This window comes from Salvia miltiorrhiza, unplaced genomic scaffold (assembly GCF_028751815.1).
Source record: "Salvia miltiorrhiza cultivar Shanhuang (shh) unplaced genomic scaffold, IMPLAD_Smil_shh original_scaffold_235, whole genome shotgun sequence".
Classification (NCBI taxonomy): domain Eukaryota; kingdom Viridiplantae; phylum Streptophyta; class Magnoliopsida; order Lamiales; family Lamiaceae; genus Salvia; species Salvia miltiorrhiza.
Window position 1 is genome coordinate 60040 of NW_026651508.1, and position 11128 is coordinate 71167.

Genomic DNA, 11128 nt, shown 5'->3' on the forward strand with positions numbered 1-11128 from the left:
GCATGATAGTTGTACACTGCCGTCTGCAAGTTTTATCAACGAATGCTCATTTATAGATCCTATTGATGGCTTGGTCGAGATGGTATTAGTGCAGGAGCAGGAGTGTGTGGACATTTTTGCAGGATCAGCCGACATGGAGAAGGTAGCTCGAGACGCCGACGAGATGAAATGGTCTACGCTGCCTCTTGATCAACCTGTGGGGTTCAAGAGACCCGACTTAGAGCTGAAGGAACCCCCTGACAATCTCAAGCACGTGTTCTTAGAAGAAAACAAGGAGAAGCTGAGGTTCAGATCGGCAGAGCTATCTCGGGAGAAAGATGGTGTGTTTCTCAAGGACGTGTTTGACCCTAGTGCAGCCGAGCTCTACACTAAGAATGCTAAGGAGAATTTCAGAGGAGACAGTCATAGCATGAAATCCTCCTATGGGCACTTGAATACTCCGATGGTGGTGGAGTCTCAAGCTCTGCACGATCCTGACTGAGGATCAGAACTGAAGTCAGGCTGGCGATTATAAATCTAGCGCTTGGTGGGAGGCAACCCACCGTGGTTTGGTTTTTGTTTTTGTTTTTCTTGTTCTTTCTTTGTTTTTAGTTTTTATTTTGTGTTTTCCTAAGTTTAGGTTGCTTGTGCGGATACTTTGATTCTTGGGTTTTAATGTCATTGTTTTCAGCGCTGCATTTTCTACTCTGACTTTGCCGCCAACGCTGAAAGGTTAGCTCTGCACTGGACAGACCTGAATTTCTACTCTGAAGGAGGCCAGCGCTGCACGTCTACTCTGACTCTGCCATGCAGAGTCAGAGCTGAAATTCCACTCTAAAGAAAGCCAGCACTGCACCTTTACTCTGACTCTGCCGTGCAGAGTCCAACAGACCGCAAACCTCACTTTTCACCGTCTCTCACAGAGCTTCTGCTCTTCAATGCCGATAATCAGGGACGTTTTTCTAACTCATCTTATTTCTTTTGTGCCCTGAGGACATGACATGCTTTAAGTGTGGGGGGTGTCTTATTTTGCATGCTTTAAAGTGGGCGAGATTGGTCTTTCTATAGTTTTTTCTTGGATACTTGCTAATTTTTTATGAATTTGTGGAAGAGAAGATGGTTTTCGATATGAATTTCGGGTTTGTGAATGAAGGGTGGTTGTTCTTGTTTTACTCTTGATATGTGTTTCTTGTTTGTACAAAGAATTTGAGTTTTGTTGCAACACGATTGTAAGTAAGTAAAATGTGATTTATCTGGTAGATGCTAGAAGGAGTGTTGTCATTGTGATTGCCTACGATCGTATCCTTATGTGTGAAAATGCTGTACGAATTGCCAGTTCTAAAATTGCCAGCTCTGAAACATCTGGCCAGTTCTGAAATGTGACAGCTCTGAGTCTCTGCTCCTCTAGTCTAACTATGAGCATGGGAAACCACGTGAAAGACTTTGGATTACATCCAAATGGTTTTTATTTCATGAATTATGGCTCAACTGTCCAAAACTTAAGCACACAAAGTGTGAAATAATGGTGATATTGATTATAAAGGAGATCACATTAGGGAATTCACTTCTAGCGGAGAATTGGGTCTGATCGAATTACTTGCATTACTGTTTTGTTGCTTCTTAAACTTTGAGTTAGTTGCATGATCGAGAGATGTGTGTTGATTGTAAAATTTGGAATTGACTTTGTTGAATGTTTGGATGGAAAGAAGCATCGTTGAAACCAATTTCTTCCTAGGATTCATATTGATTTTGCTTGAGGACAAGCAATTATGTTTTTTTAGTGTAGTTGTTGATCCTAGATATAAGTTTGAGTTTCTTAAATTCTTACTTGTTGAAGTGTATGGAAATGATGTTGGGGAAGCAATTGCAAAGAGTGTGCAAGATGAAGTTTATGAATTATTAGATGCTTACAAGTCTTTGCATATTAATCCAACTTCAACTCCTACAATTACACAAGAGAAAGATCAAGCTTCAAACTAACAAGCCTTAGAAACTACTAGTTCATCTCATTGTCTATTGGTTGACAAGTTCAAGAAACAAAAGCGTGCTATAGATAATGATTTGTCTAACGATTTGGTTCTTTACCTAGCCGAGAAAGAAAGAGGGGTTGATGATTCAAAGGGCTTCAACATGTTAGCTTGGTGGAAGGTTAACCAACATAGGTTGCCTATTCTTGCTCGTCTTGCTCGAGATATCCTTTTCGTGCCCATTTCAACGGTTGTATCCGAGTTAGCTTTTAGCACCGGGGGAAGGGTTCTTGATCCATTTAGGAGTTCACTAAGTAATAGGATTGTTGAAAGCATCATTTGTACTCAAGATTGGTTGAGACACTACAAGAAAAATGCTAATAGACAACATGCGAAGCGTGTCATTTATTTAAAAATCGCATGTCATGTATGTGGGTGTAGTCTATTTGAGGGCGCTAATAGACAACATGCGGCATGAGCGTTGTCTATCAGCTAATAGAAAACATGCGCATGCATGTCGTCTATTAGCTGATAGACGACGCGTAATAGACGATGTGCATGCGCATGTTGTCTATTAGCTGATAGACAACGAGCATGCGCATGTTGTCTATTAGCTGATAGACAACGCGCATGCGTCCGTCGTCTATTCTTTGAATTTTTTAATTTTTTATTTTAATTTTGCAATTATACTTAAATTTTCTATTTTTCAAATAAATATTTTATGAAATCTAAAAATTCATAATAAATAATTTAAAATATATACACAAATAATAAAAGGGACATTCATTAGTTTCAAAGTTAATTATCATCCTACATTGAAAAAGTATCCATCATACAAACATCGTACCTCAAATCCAAAAAAAATATTGTTGATCATAATACATGTGAGTAAAAAATGAGGTTACTTGAGTGTCAAAGTTACACCATCAGCATGATCAAAATATGAATGTATTAGTTTATAAACTTTAGATCTAAAAAATATTAAAGAATTAACTTTGTATCAAACTTACCATCATCAATCATCAATCGAACTTAGAAACTCTGCCCACTCTATCCTCATTTCATCAATCTATTTTTTGGCTATTCACATGGAAACGATAGGCAAATCCAAAACCAAAGTAAATAAACAATAGAGATAGATGAAAATAATGCACATCTGCCTAAATCAATAACTCAACTGCCAACATTTTGTGTTTGGAACTACACAGCTAGTGAGATCACAGTCACAATAAGAAGCAGCAGCAAACATGCATCCAACAACAAATCACAATCTAACTTAAACACAATAGCAAGAGACAGCTTCATACCAAACACTGCGTTTAACCATGTTTAACTACTAAGCCTATCACTAACAGAAAGATTCTCCTATCAACTTCACCAAAAAAATTAGCATGGTTTCGCATATATATCACAATGAAGCCAAACAAAATGAATAGCAGCAGCAAAGTGGAATGGAGTGCTTTCTACTTCTGCACTTCCAAAACATGACTACTATAGTATGAAGAGAAAAAAGCCACAATCATAATTACATACATTTGAAGGAATTGATCACACAGAAATACAAGGAAATAAAAGGTACAAGTATACGAATCATACCACAGAAACAGAGGCAACCATGTCATACAACATGATGCCTGCATCTGCAAGAGCAAGACTGGGACACGACGTGATTACTGGAAGATCACCTGAGACAAACAATATACGGTTCTTCTAAGCATTGCAAGCATTATTCCAAAAATGTCTTAACAGTAACTACCATCGGATAGTCTAGAAATCACGAAACATAATTCAACATTTCAAAAGAGACAGAGAATTAAGATGAAATGTTAATCGAGCATCTTAATTAACTAAAATAATATTGTTTGAGAAGAAGAATATTTTGATCTCTGATTCCTTATAGTTCATGAATGAATAACAAAAGAGTTTGCCCAAAAGTAGCTTAAAGCTAATACTTACTTCCTCCAGATTCCAATACCAAAGCAAAGACATCAACAGTCGTCTTAGGGAAAGATTTCAGTATAATGGCACCCTCCAGAGCTTTGTGGAGCATTGACGAAAGATCCTTAGTTTCTTGAGTCTGGATGGCAAGCAGCAAAAGTTTCAGATACATAGAGAACTAGTTGAGTATGGAGAGGAAGCGAGTACAAAAAGAACACCATCACAGAAAAAAGAAGATGGTTAACCTGACCACGAGCAGGAGAAGCAAAAGTTGTATAACTGACGTTACAATTCAACCGCCCATCATTACTATACATCATAGCTTTCTAGAAAGTCAAAGCAACCTGATTTATGCTTAATTGTTCTAATTTTAGGGGTTTGCATGTGCATATTTTAAGTTAAATCTTCTGGAAATTGGTGCGTTATATGGTCTATTTTATGCTTTGCAGGAGATTTAGGTTTTCGAGATGAAGAGTGCAAATTTTGGAGAGTTTGGGCTAAGAATCGTGTTTTTGTGCATACTCTGGCATGTAAGAGAAGCAAAGCCCCGCTTGCCATAGCAGCGAAATGGGAAGCCAGAGAAATGCCCCAGCGCCAGAGGAATCGAAGCGAGCGAGGAAGCGCCAGAGGAATCGAAGCGAGCGAGGAAGCGCCAGAGGAATCGAAGCGAGTGAGGAAGCGCCAGAGGAATCGAAGCGAGCGAGAAAGCGTCAGAGGAATCGAAGCGAGCGCGGAAGCGCCAGAGAAATCACTTCGCTGCTGGAATCATAAGTGCAGATGAATCAAACGACAGAGAAATCACCATTTCTCTGGAGTCAGAGAAATCACCATTTCTCTGGAGTCAGCGAAATCAAGAAGCCAGTGTAGCCAAGTAATCACCAGAGGAGTCAAAAGTCAGAGCAGAGGGGATAGAAGTCCATTACAGCGGAATCGAGAAGCCAGAGAAATCACCATTCCTCTGGCGAAAGCCAGAGCGGAAGCCATTCCGCTGGTGATAGCCAGAGCGGAAGCCATTCCGCTGGCAAGAGCCGCGATTTCCGCTAGGGTGGAGATGACTTGTAGAGCGTGTCACAGCTGGACTTACCTTCTTTTGCACGATTCTATTGCCTTTAGAGTTCTACTTTGCATGGCAACTTCCATGGTGATCCAGAAGGATTTGAAGTCTATAAATAGGGCCATACTTTTCATTGTAAAACATCAATCCCTTGCCCTAGTTTTAGACGCCATCTTAGAGATCTGTTGGCATCCGAAGCTTAGGAATTTAATAGCTTTCATAGTTTCAAGTTTTTATTGTTCTAAGTTAGATTTCAATTTAGTTTTTAGTTTAGTTTCTTGGATTGTGATTGAGTGACACAATTACACGTTTAAGACATTTATGGTATTTCGTATTTCAATTCAAGTTATTTTCGTTTAATCATGTTTACGTTTTTCGTTCATGTTTATGCTTCCTTTTTAATTATGCAATTTAAATTATGCACTTTAGTTTATGCCTAGATTAGAAGTCTTTAAATTTACAAGTATTTAATTTCTTAAGTAGGTTTAATTTAAGTTCTTTAAAATCTTGCCTAGGGTTTAATAGTTCAATTCGCCTAGTTTAATTTTAAGTTCGGTTCTTAATTAAGTTTTTAATTCCAAGTTTTAGTTTAATAATCAATCTTTTTACTGCTTTCTTTACTGTTTTTCCTGCGATACAATTAGAAGCCCTTTAAGACTTTCCTTGAGAGATGACACTGGGTCAACTTACCATCACTAGGATGTCCTTGTTCTATTGCAAGTCAAACTAGAGGTGTTCTAGGTTGAGTCAAATTTTGGTGCTGTTGCCGGGGAAACTTTTAGGCGTTTTAGTCGTGTCGTTTTTTTACTAGCTTTATTTAAATTTCTGTTATTTTCATTTTTATCTGTTTCTTCCACCCGGTGCGTTTAATCTGTGTGTTAAGTGTTGTTTATGCAGGGACGCCGTAGTCTAAAAAGAAAACTAACTTCCCCGCTGGATAACACTCGAACACATACCAGAGCAGACGTGTTATACTCTGACTCTGATTCTAAAGCGCACTCTGAAGCCGCAAGCTCTGAATCTGCCGATACAGAGCAGAATACATACGAGGAGAAAGAAGTCATGGCGCAGAATATAGAATACACACTACTACAAAAAAGCTAATAGACAATGGGCATTGCTTATTGTCATATGGAGAAATTGTCTGTTGTTGTAGGTGGTAGTGTCGTAGGCGATTGAAAAAAGATGCTCAAAGACCACAGACAATGCCTGTTGTCTTAAATAGTTATGACAACATGCATTGTCTGTCATCTTTGAGAGCATAGAGTCCGGTGTCATTTATTTATTACCACATTAGTTTTCCGCCAGTGTCGTAGGTCCAAAAAAACCATGCTCTATTCTATAATAATTAAAATCGATTAAATTTTATTTTTATATAAAATAAATTCTAAAATTTAATATTTATTCAAAAACATGGTAGTATAATATTCATTGCAATACAATAATTTCTTAAAATTTCCATTCATTACAACTCAAGTTCAACCCAATCAAATCAATATTCATTACAAAATAAGAACAATCCTAATGTACTAATGACTTTGACTCGACTGTGTTTGATCCCCTTCGACTTACAGAGGCCCGTGGAGTAAGAAGATTACAATCTATATCATGATTGGATATTTTCGACGTAAACAATTTTAGGACTTGGGACTTGGGGGATGGCTTTGTATTGGAGTTGATCCACCCATCTAACGAGGGAATCAGCCACCTGTTGATTTAAGGCCTTCCTTCCACACAATGTTTTTGAGTGCTTTTATACGAGCATCAACCTGTTACAAGGCATTTGAAAAAAATTGAAATTCAAGAACCATTTATAAAAGCACATAATAAAAAGAGAAAAATGAAATAAGATGTTCATTTTAAGAGATGCAATGCAAGGAAAACCTCTCCATCACAAAGCTCCTTTTAGCGGGCCAAACACTCTTTCTATATATACTGACTCATCGATGTTCAAAGCTACTATTCTTGCCTTTCTTATCACAAGGCCTTAATACACAATCCATAACCAGTTCCGAGAAAATGCTCTTACATTCCTCGAGGATGCTAGTTTCATTATCGCTATATCAAATGTGTAACAACAATCACCAAAAGTTAATTGAATTCCTTGAAAAATAACAAAACAAATTGGAGAACACCAATCACAACCGAATTATGCAAGAAAAGGTTTATTGATTAGTTTATTATGATAAACTAATCAGCACCATAATATATATATATATATATTGATTTAACTAATGTATAGCAACTCAAAATTAGACTCTCAAGTTTTCCAACTAAAGACAAACCTGCACCAAAATGCATACAATATTCTAAGATTTCCAACTAAAGAGATCTAATGACAATATTCCCATTCGAAGACTTTCAGTAAGCCCATATCTAGTTATAATTTAGTGATAAAGTAACAAGCTACATGACCACTAAAATATTTGAACATACCAGTGGACAATAGTACTAACAGAATCTCTATTAACTTCTTAAAAATTGACAAAATTAAGGATACATATGAAACACAATAAAAGACTTCAGCAAATTTAGAAATAATGAATACACGCAAGAACACCATCAAGACAAATTAATCGATAGTTATTAGATAATAGAAAGTAATACACACTAGGTAGAATTTTCGCAGATTGCTAAAGAGAACTAACATTTCATCACTTGAATTGAACCAAGAACATCATAATCTAAACTTAGTTTGTTCTTTCAAACAACTCATGAAACAGTTTCCAGGCATATATCCAATCAAAAACAAGGTAGAGAACTCACCTTATAAGCGACAGCGGAAACAGTACGTGGGACACATCGGCAATGGCAGCTGCGGCAGAGCGCGATGACAGCAGCTCGGCACGGTGAAGGCTGCTCGGGCACGGTGGCGTAGCACAAATCTGGGCGAGGGCACTGTTGAAACTATGCAAGAGATGGTGAGGGAAAAACAGAGATCAAAATAGAAAAAAAAATCAAAATCCCTTACCTCTTCCAGCGATTGGCAGGCACTAGTCCGCCGGCGGTGAGCTTTAACAGTGGCCTCGAGAGGGTGTGGCAGGGGAGTAAGGCAATGAGAGGGTGAGTTACAGGCGGGAGAGAGATTCAGGGCTCAACGAGAGACGCAGCGGAGCGGACCGGCGGTAGTGCAAGAAGGTGATGTACTGGTCCGCCGGCGACGAATTCAGTTTTTGAGAGTTTGAGAGAAAATTAAGGACGTGATAGAATTTCTGATAGTTTTTTTAGGGCTTTTATTAATTTTAAAATGTTATTCTCTAAAAAATTGGATGAGTGACGGAAATAATACACTTTGATAATTTTTTTTAAAAGCAACTTTTAATTATTCTTTTAACTTTTAAATAACATCACACTTACAACTATAGATTATTAGGTTCGGTGTTATAGATTACTTTTAACTTCTCATCTAAAACAACAGACATATAAGTCTAGTGTCTATAAGCATATTTTTATGCTAAAAGACCACATACAAACATAAGACCACAGACAAAACACATATGACCACAGACTTTAACAAAAACCAATGTCGTATGCGTAGTGTTATATACAAGTTTTGTTGTAGTGACATGGGAGATTTCACCAGGCCGGTGATCGGAGATACCAACACGTCGGCATTCGTGCTCCCCACTGCTGTGAGAAACTACAATCTCAAACCCAACGACTCGAATTTGCTGCCGGTGTTCCACGGGATGCCAAGCGAGGATGCTCTTCAATTCATCCGAGATTTTTGCACACAAGTGCAAACGATTCCTCTGCTTAGCCTCACGGAGGACCAACTCAAGCTCAAGTGCTTTTCGTTGATTTATGCTTAATTTACTCTATTTTTTGAGGGTTTATACGTGCGTGTTTAAAGATAATCTTCTGGAATTTTGTGCGTTTATGGTGTATTTTATGCTTTGCAGGAGATTTAGGCTCTCGAGATGGAAGAATGCAGTTTTGGATGAATTTGGATGTTCCAGAGGAACCGACATCTCCAGAGTAGAGAAATCACCATTGCACTGGAGTCAGAGGAATCAAGTCTCCAGTGCAGAGGAATCGCCAGAGAAATCACTTCGCTAGAGAAATCAACATGTCAGAGAAGTCGCTAGTCAGAGAAGTCAAGTCCTCAATTTCAGAGAAGTCACCATTCCTCTGAAGAAAGCCAGAGCGGAGGAAGGCCAGAGCTGAAGAAGACCAGAGCGGAAGACATTCCGCTGGTGACCCATTCCGCTGACGAAGTACCAGAGATATCACCCATTCCTCTGGCGAATGCCAGAGAGATCATCATTCCGCTGGCAAACCATTTCTCTGGCGAGGTCAGAGAAATCATCTAATCCTCTGGCGTGATCCGTTACTCTGGTGACATCCATTCCTCTGGCGAGAATTGTGAATTTAGCACGAGTGGGAGTATTTTCCAGAAGCGCACATCCAGCTGGAGAGTTGCCTTATTTCACACGATTCTATTACCTTTAGAATTCCACTTTGCATGGCAACTTCCATGGTGATCCGAAGGAAATCTGAAATCTATAAATAGGTTCTCTTTTGACCTATTCGAGGAGAGCACCAACCCCCCGAACCCAAGCATTCATACTTTAGTTTTTAGCTTTAGATTTTTATTGTTTTCTAGTTTTCAAGGCTTGGATCAAGATTGAAGATTCAAGCGCTACAATCGTTTTTCATTCGGTTTTTATATAATTCAGTTTTTACAATTGCATTCTATTTAATTATGTTTATTTTTTATTTAAGCATGTCTGGCTAATTTCCTTTAGCTGATTCTAGGGTTTGTAAATAGTTGATTGAATTTATGTGATTTATTTGTTAATACCTTTGTGCCTTCCAGTTTATGATTCATAATTCCTGGTGCTTAATTTCTTGTGAATTATCTGATCAATAGTTTGCATGTTTAGCTATCTGGTTTGAGACCTAGCGGAGATAACTGTTTAGCGGATTCAGGAATGTATGATATGATTTTAACTTTGAGACCTAGCGGAGATAGGTGGATCATAGGGAGCTATTCTTAGGAGCTATTGGGAGTTAGTAGATTTTCTTGAGACCTAACGGAGATAGATAATTTACTAATCTACGATCGTTGCTGCTCTAGCGAGAGTGATTGATTAATTAAGTGATCTCTCATCATAACTGGATTAAATTGGTACATAGGATTAATAGATTTATTGCATAGATTTAATTAATGAATTTACTACCCTAGGATCAATTGCTTTTAATATTTGATTTTCTCCTACGTACTTTTATTTATTATTTGTGTTTTAGTTTAAGATAATTGAATCTTCTACTTTTGTCTACCTGTCTACTATTATAGTCTGTTTAGGAGATAGATAAAGTCGTTTCGTTGTGTCAATCCCTGTGGATACGATATCTGGTTACTATTTCTGTGCTACAATTACACCGTGTTAGTTGCGATATTTTGTTCTAATAATTTAGTGATCAACTTTTTGGCGCCGTTGCCGGGGATTGATTAGAAATTACTTTAATATTTCCGATAGGATTTTATAGTACTTCAGGTTTTTATTTGTTTTTATTTTTCCGTTCTAATTTGTTAAGGTGTGTTTCTGTAGGTTGCATATGAACACTAGGTCTCACGGAAATCCTCTCTTTGAGTTTGATCCTGAAATCAACGCTACTTTGCGCAATATCACCAAGCAAAAGAATCAAGCTGAGCTGGATACGATGGCCACTCCTGAACAAATCAACATTCAAATGCGAGCTCTGCAAGAGCAAGTGAAGAAGTTACTTGATGAAAAGGCGACTACAGAGGCTCAGAAGCCTCCAATTAATGAGGCATTCATTCCGCAATATATTTACCAGAAGCCACCACGAGTGAATGTTAACAACTTTAAGCTGAAAACGGGTTTGATCACAATGGTCCAACAGAGCCAATATGGTGGACAAGCGATTGAAGACCCTAATGCGCATCTGGCGCATTTCCTGAAGCTGTGTAGCACGGTAAAGATGAATGGTGTCCCTGATGACATTATCCGTCTTCGTCTTTTTCCTTTCTCACTGCGAGATAAGGCGAAGTCGTGGTATCATACGCTGCAGCTGGGAGAGAATATCGTGTGGGAGGATTTGGCTCATGCATTCCTACGCAAGTTTCATCCACCTGGCCTTACGTTGAAATTGAAGATGGACATCGTACAGTTTCAGCAGTACGATGGAGAAAAGCTAGCGAAGACATGGGAGCGGTATCAGG

General features: G+C 38.3%; 1 protein-coding gene and 1 long non-coding RNA gene across 2 annotated transcripts; both read right to left on the reverse strand.

The window, feature by feature from the left end:
- Positions 1 to 2714: 2714 nt before the first annotated feature.
- Positions 2715 to 4206, reverse strand: LOC131003623 (exosome complex component RRP41-like). Its single transcript, XM_057930155.1, has 5 exons — positions 4130 to 4206; positions 3903 to 4023; positions 3543 to 3631; positions 2957 to 3026; positions 2715 to 2873 (listed from the first exon to the last, which is right to left on the reverse strand). The coding sequence occupies exons 1-4, from the start codon at positions 4202 to 4204 to the stop codon at positions 3003 to 3005; spliced, it is 309 nt and encodes a 102-aa protein (XP_057786138.1). The 5' UTR covers positions 4205 to 4206; the 3' UTR covers positions 2715 to 2873; positions 2957 to 3002.
- Positions 4207 to 6360: 2154 nt separating this feature from the next.
- LOC131003626 (uncharacterized) lies at positions 6361 to 8118 on the reverse strand. Its single transcript, XR_009094750.1, has 2 exons — positions 7705 to 8118; positions 6361 to 6707 (listed from the first exon to the last, which is right to left on the reverse strand). It is a non-coding gene; the product is annotated as an uncharacterized LOC131003626 (long non-coding RNA).
- Between the last annotated feature and the right edge of the window lie 3010 nt (positions 8119 to 11128).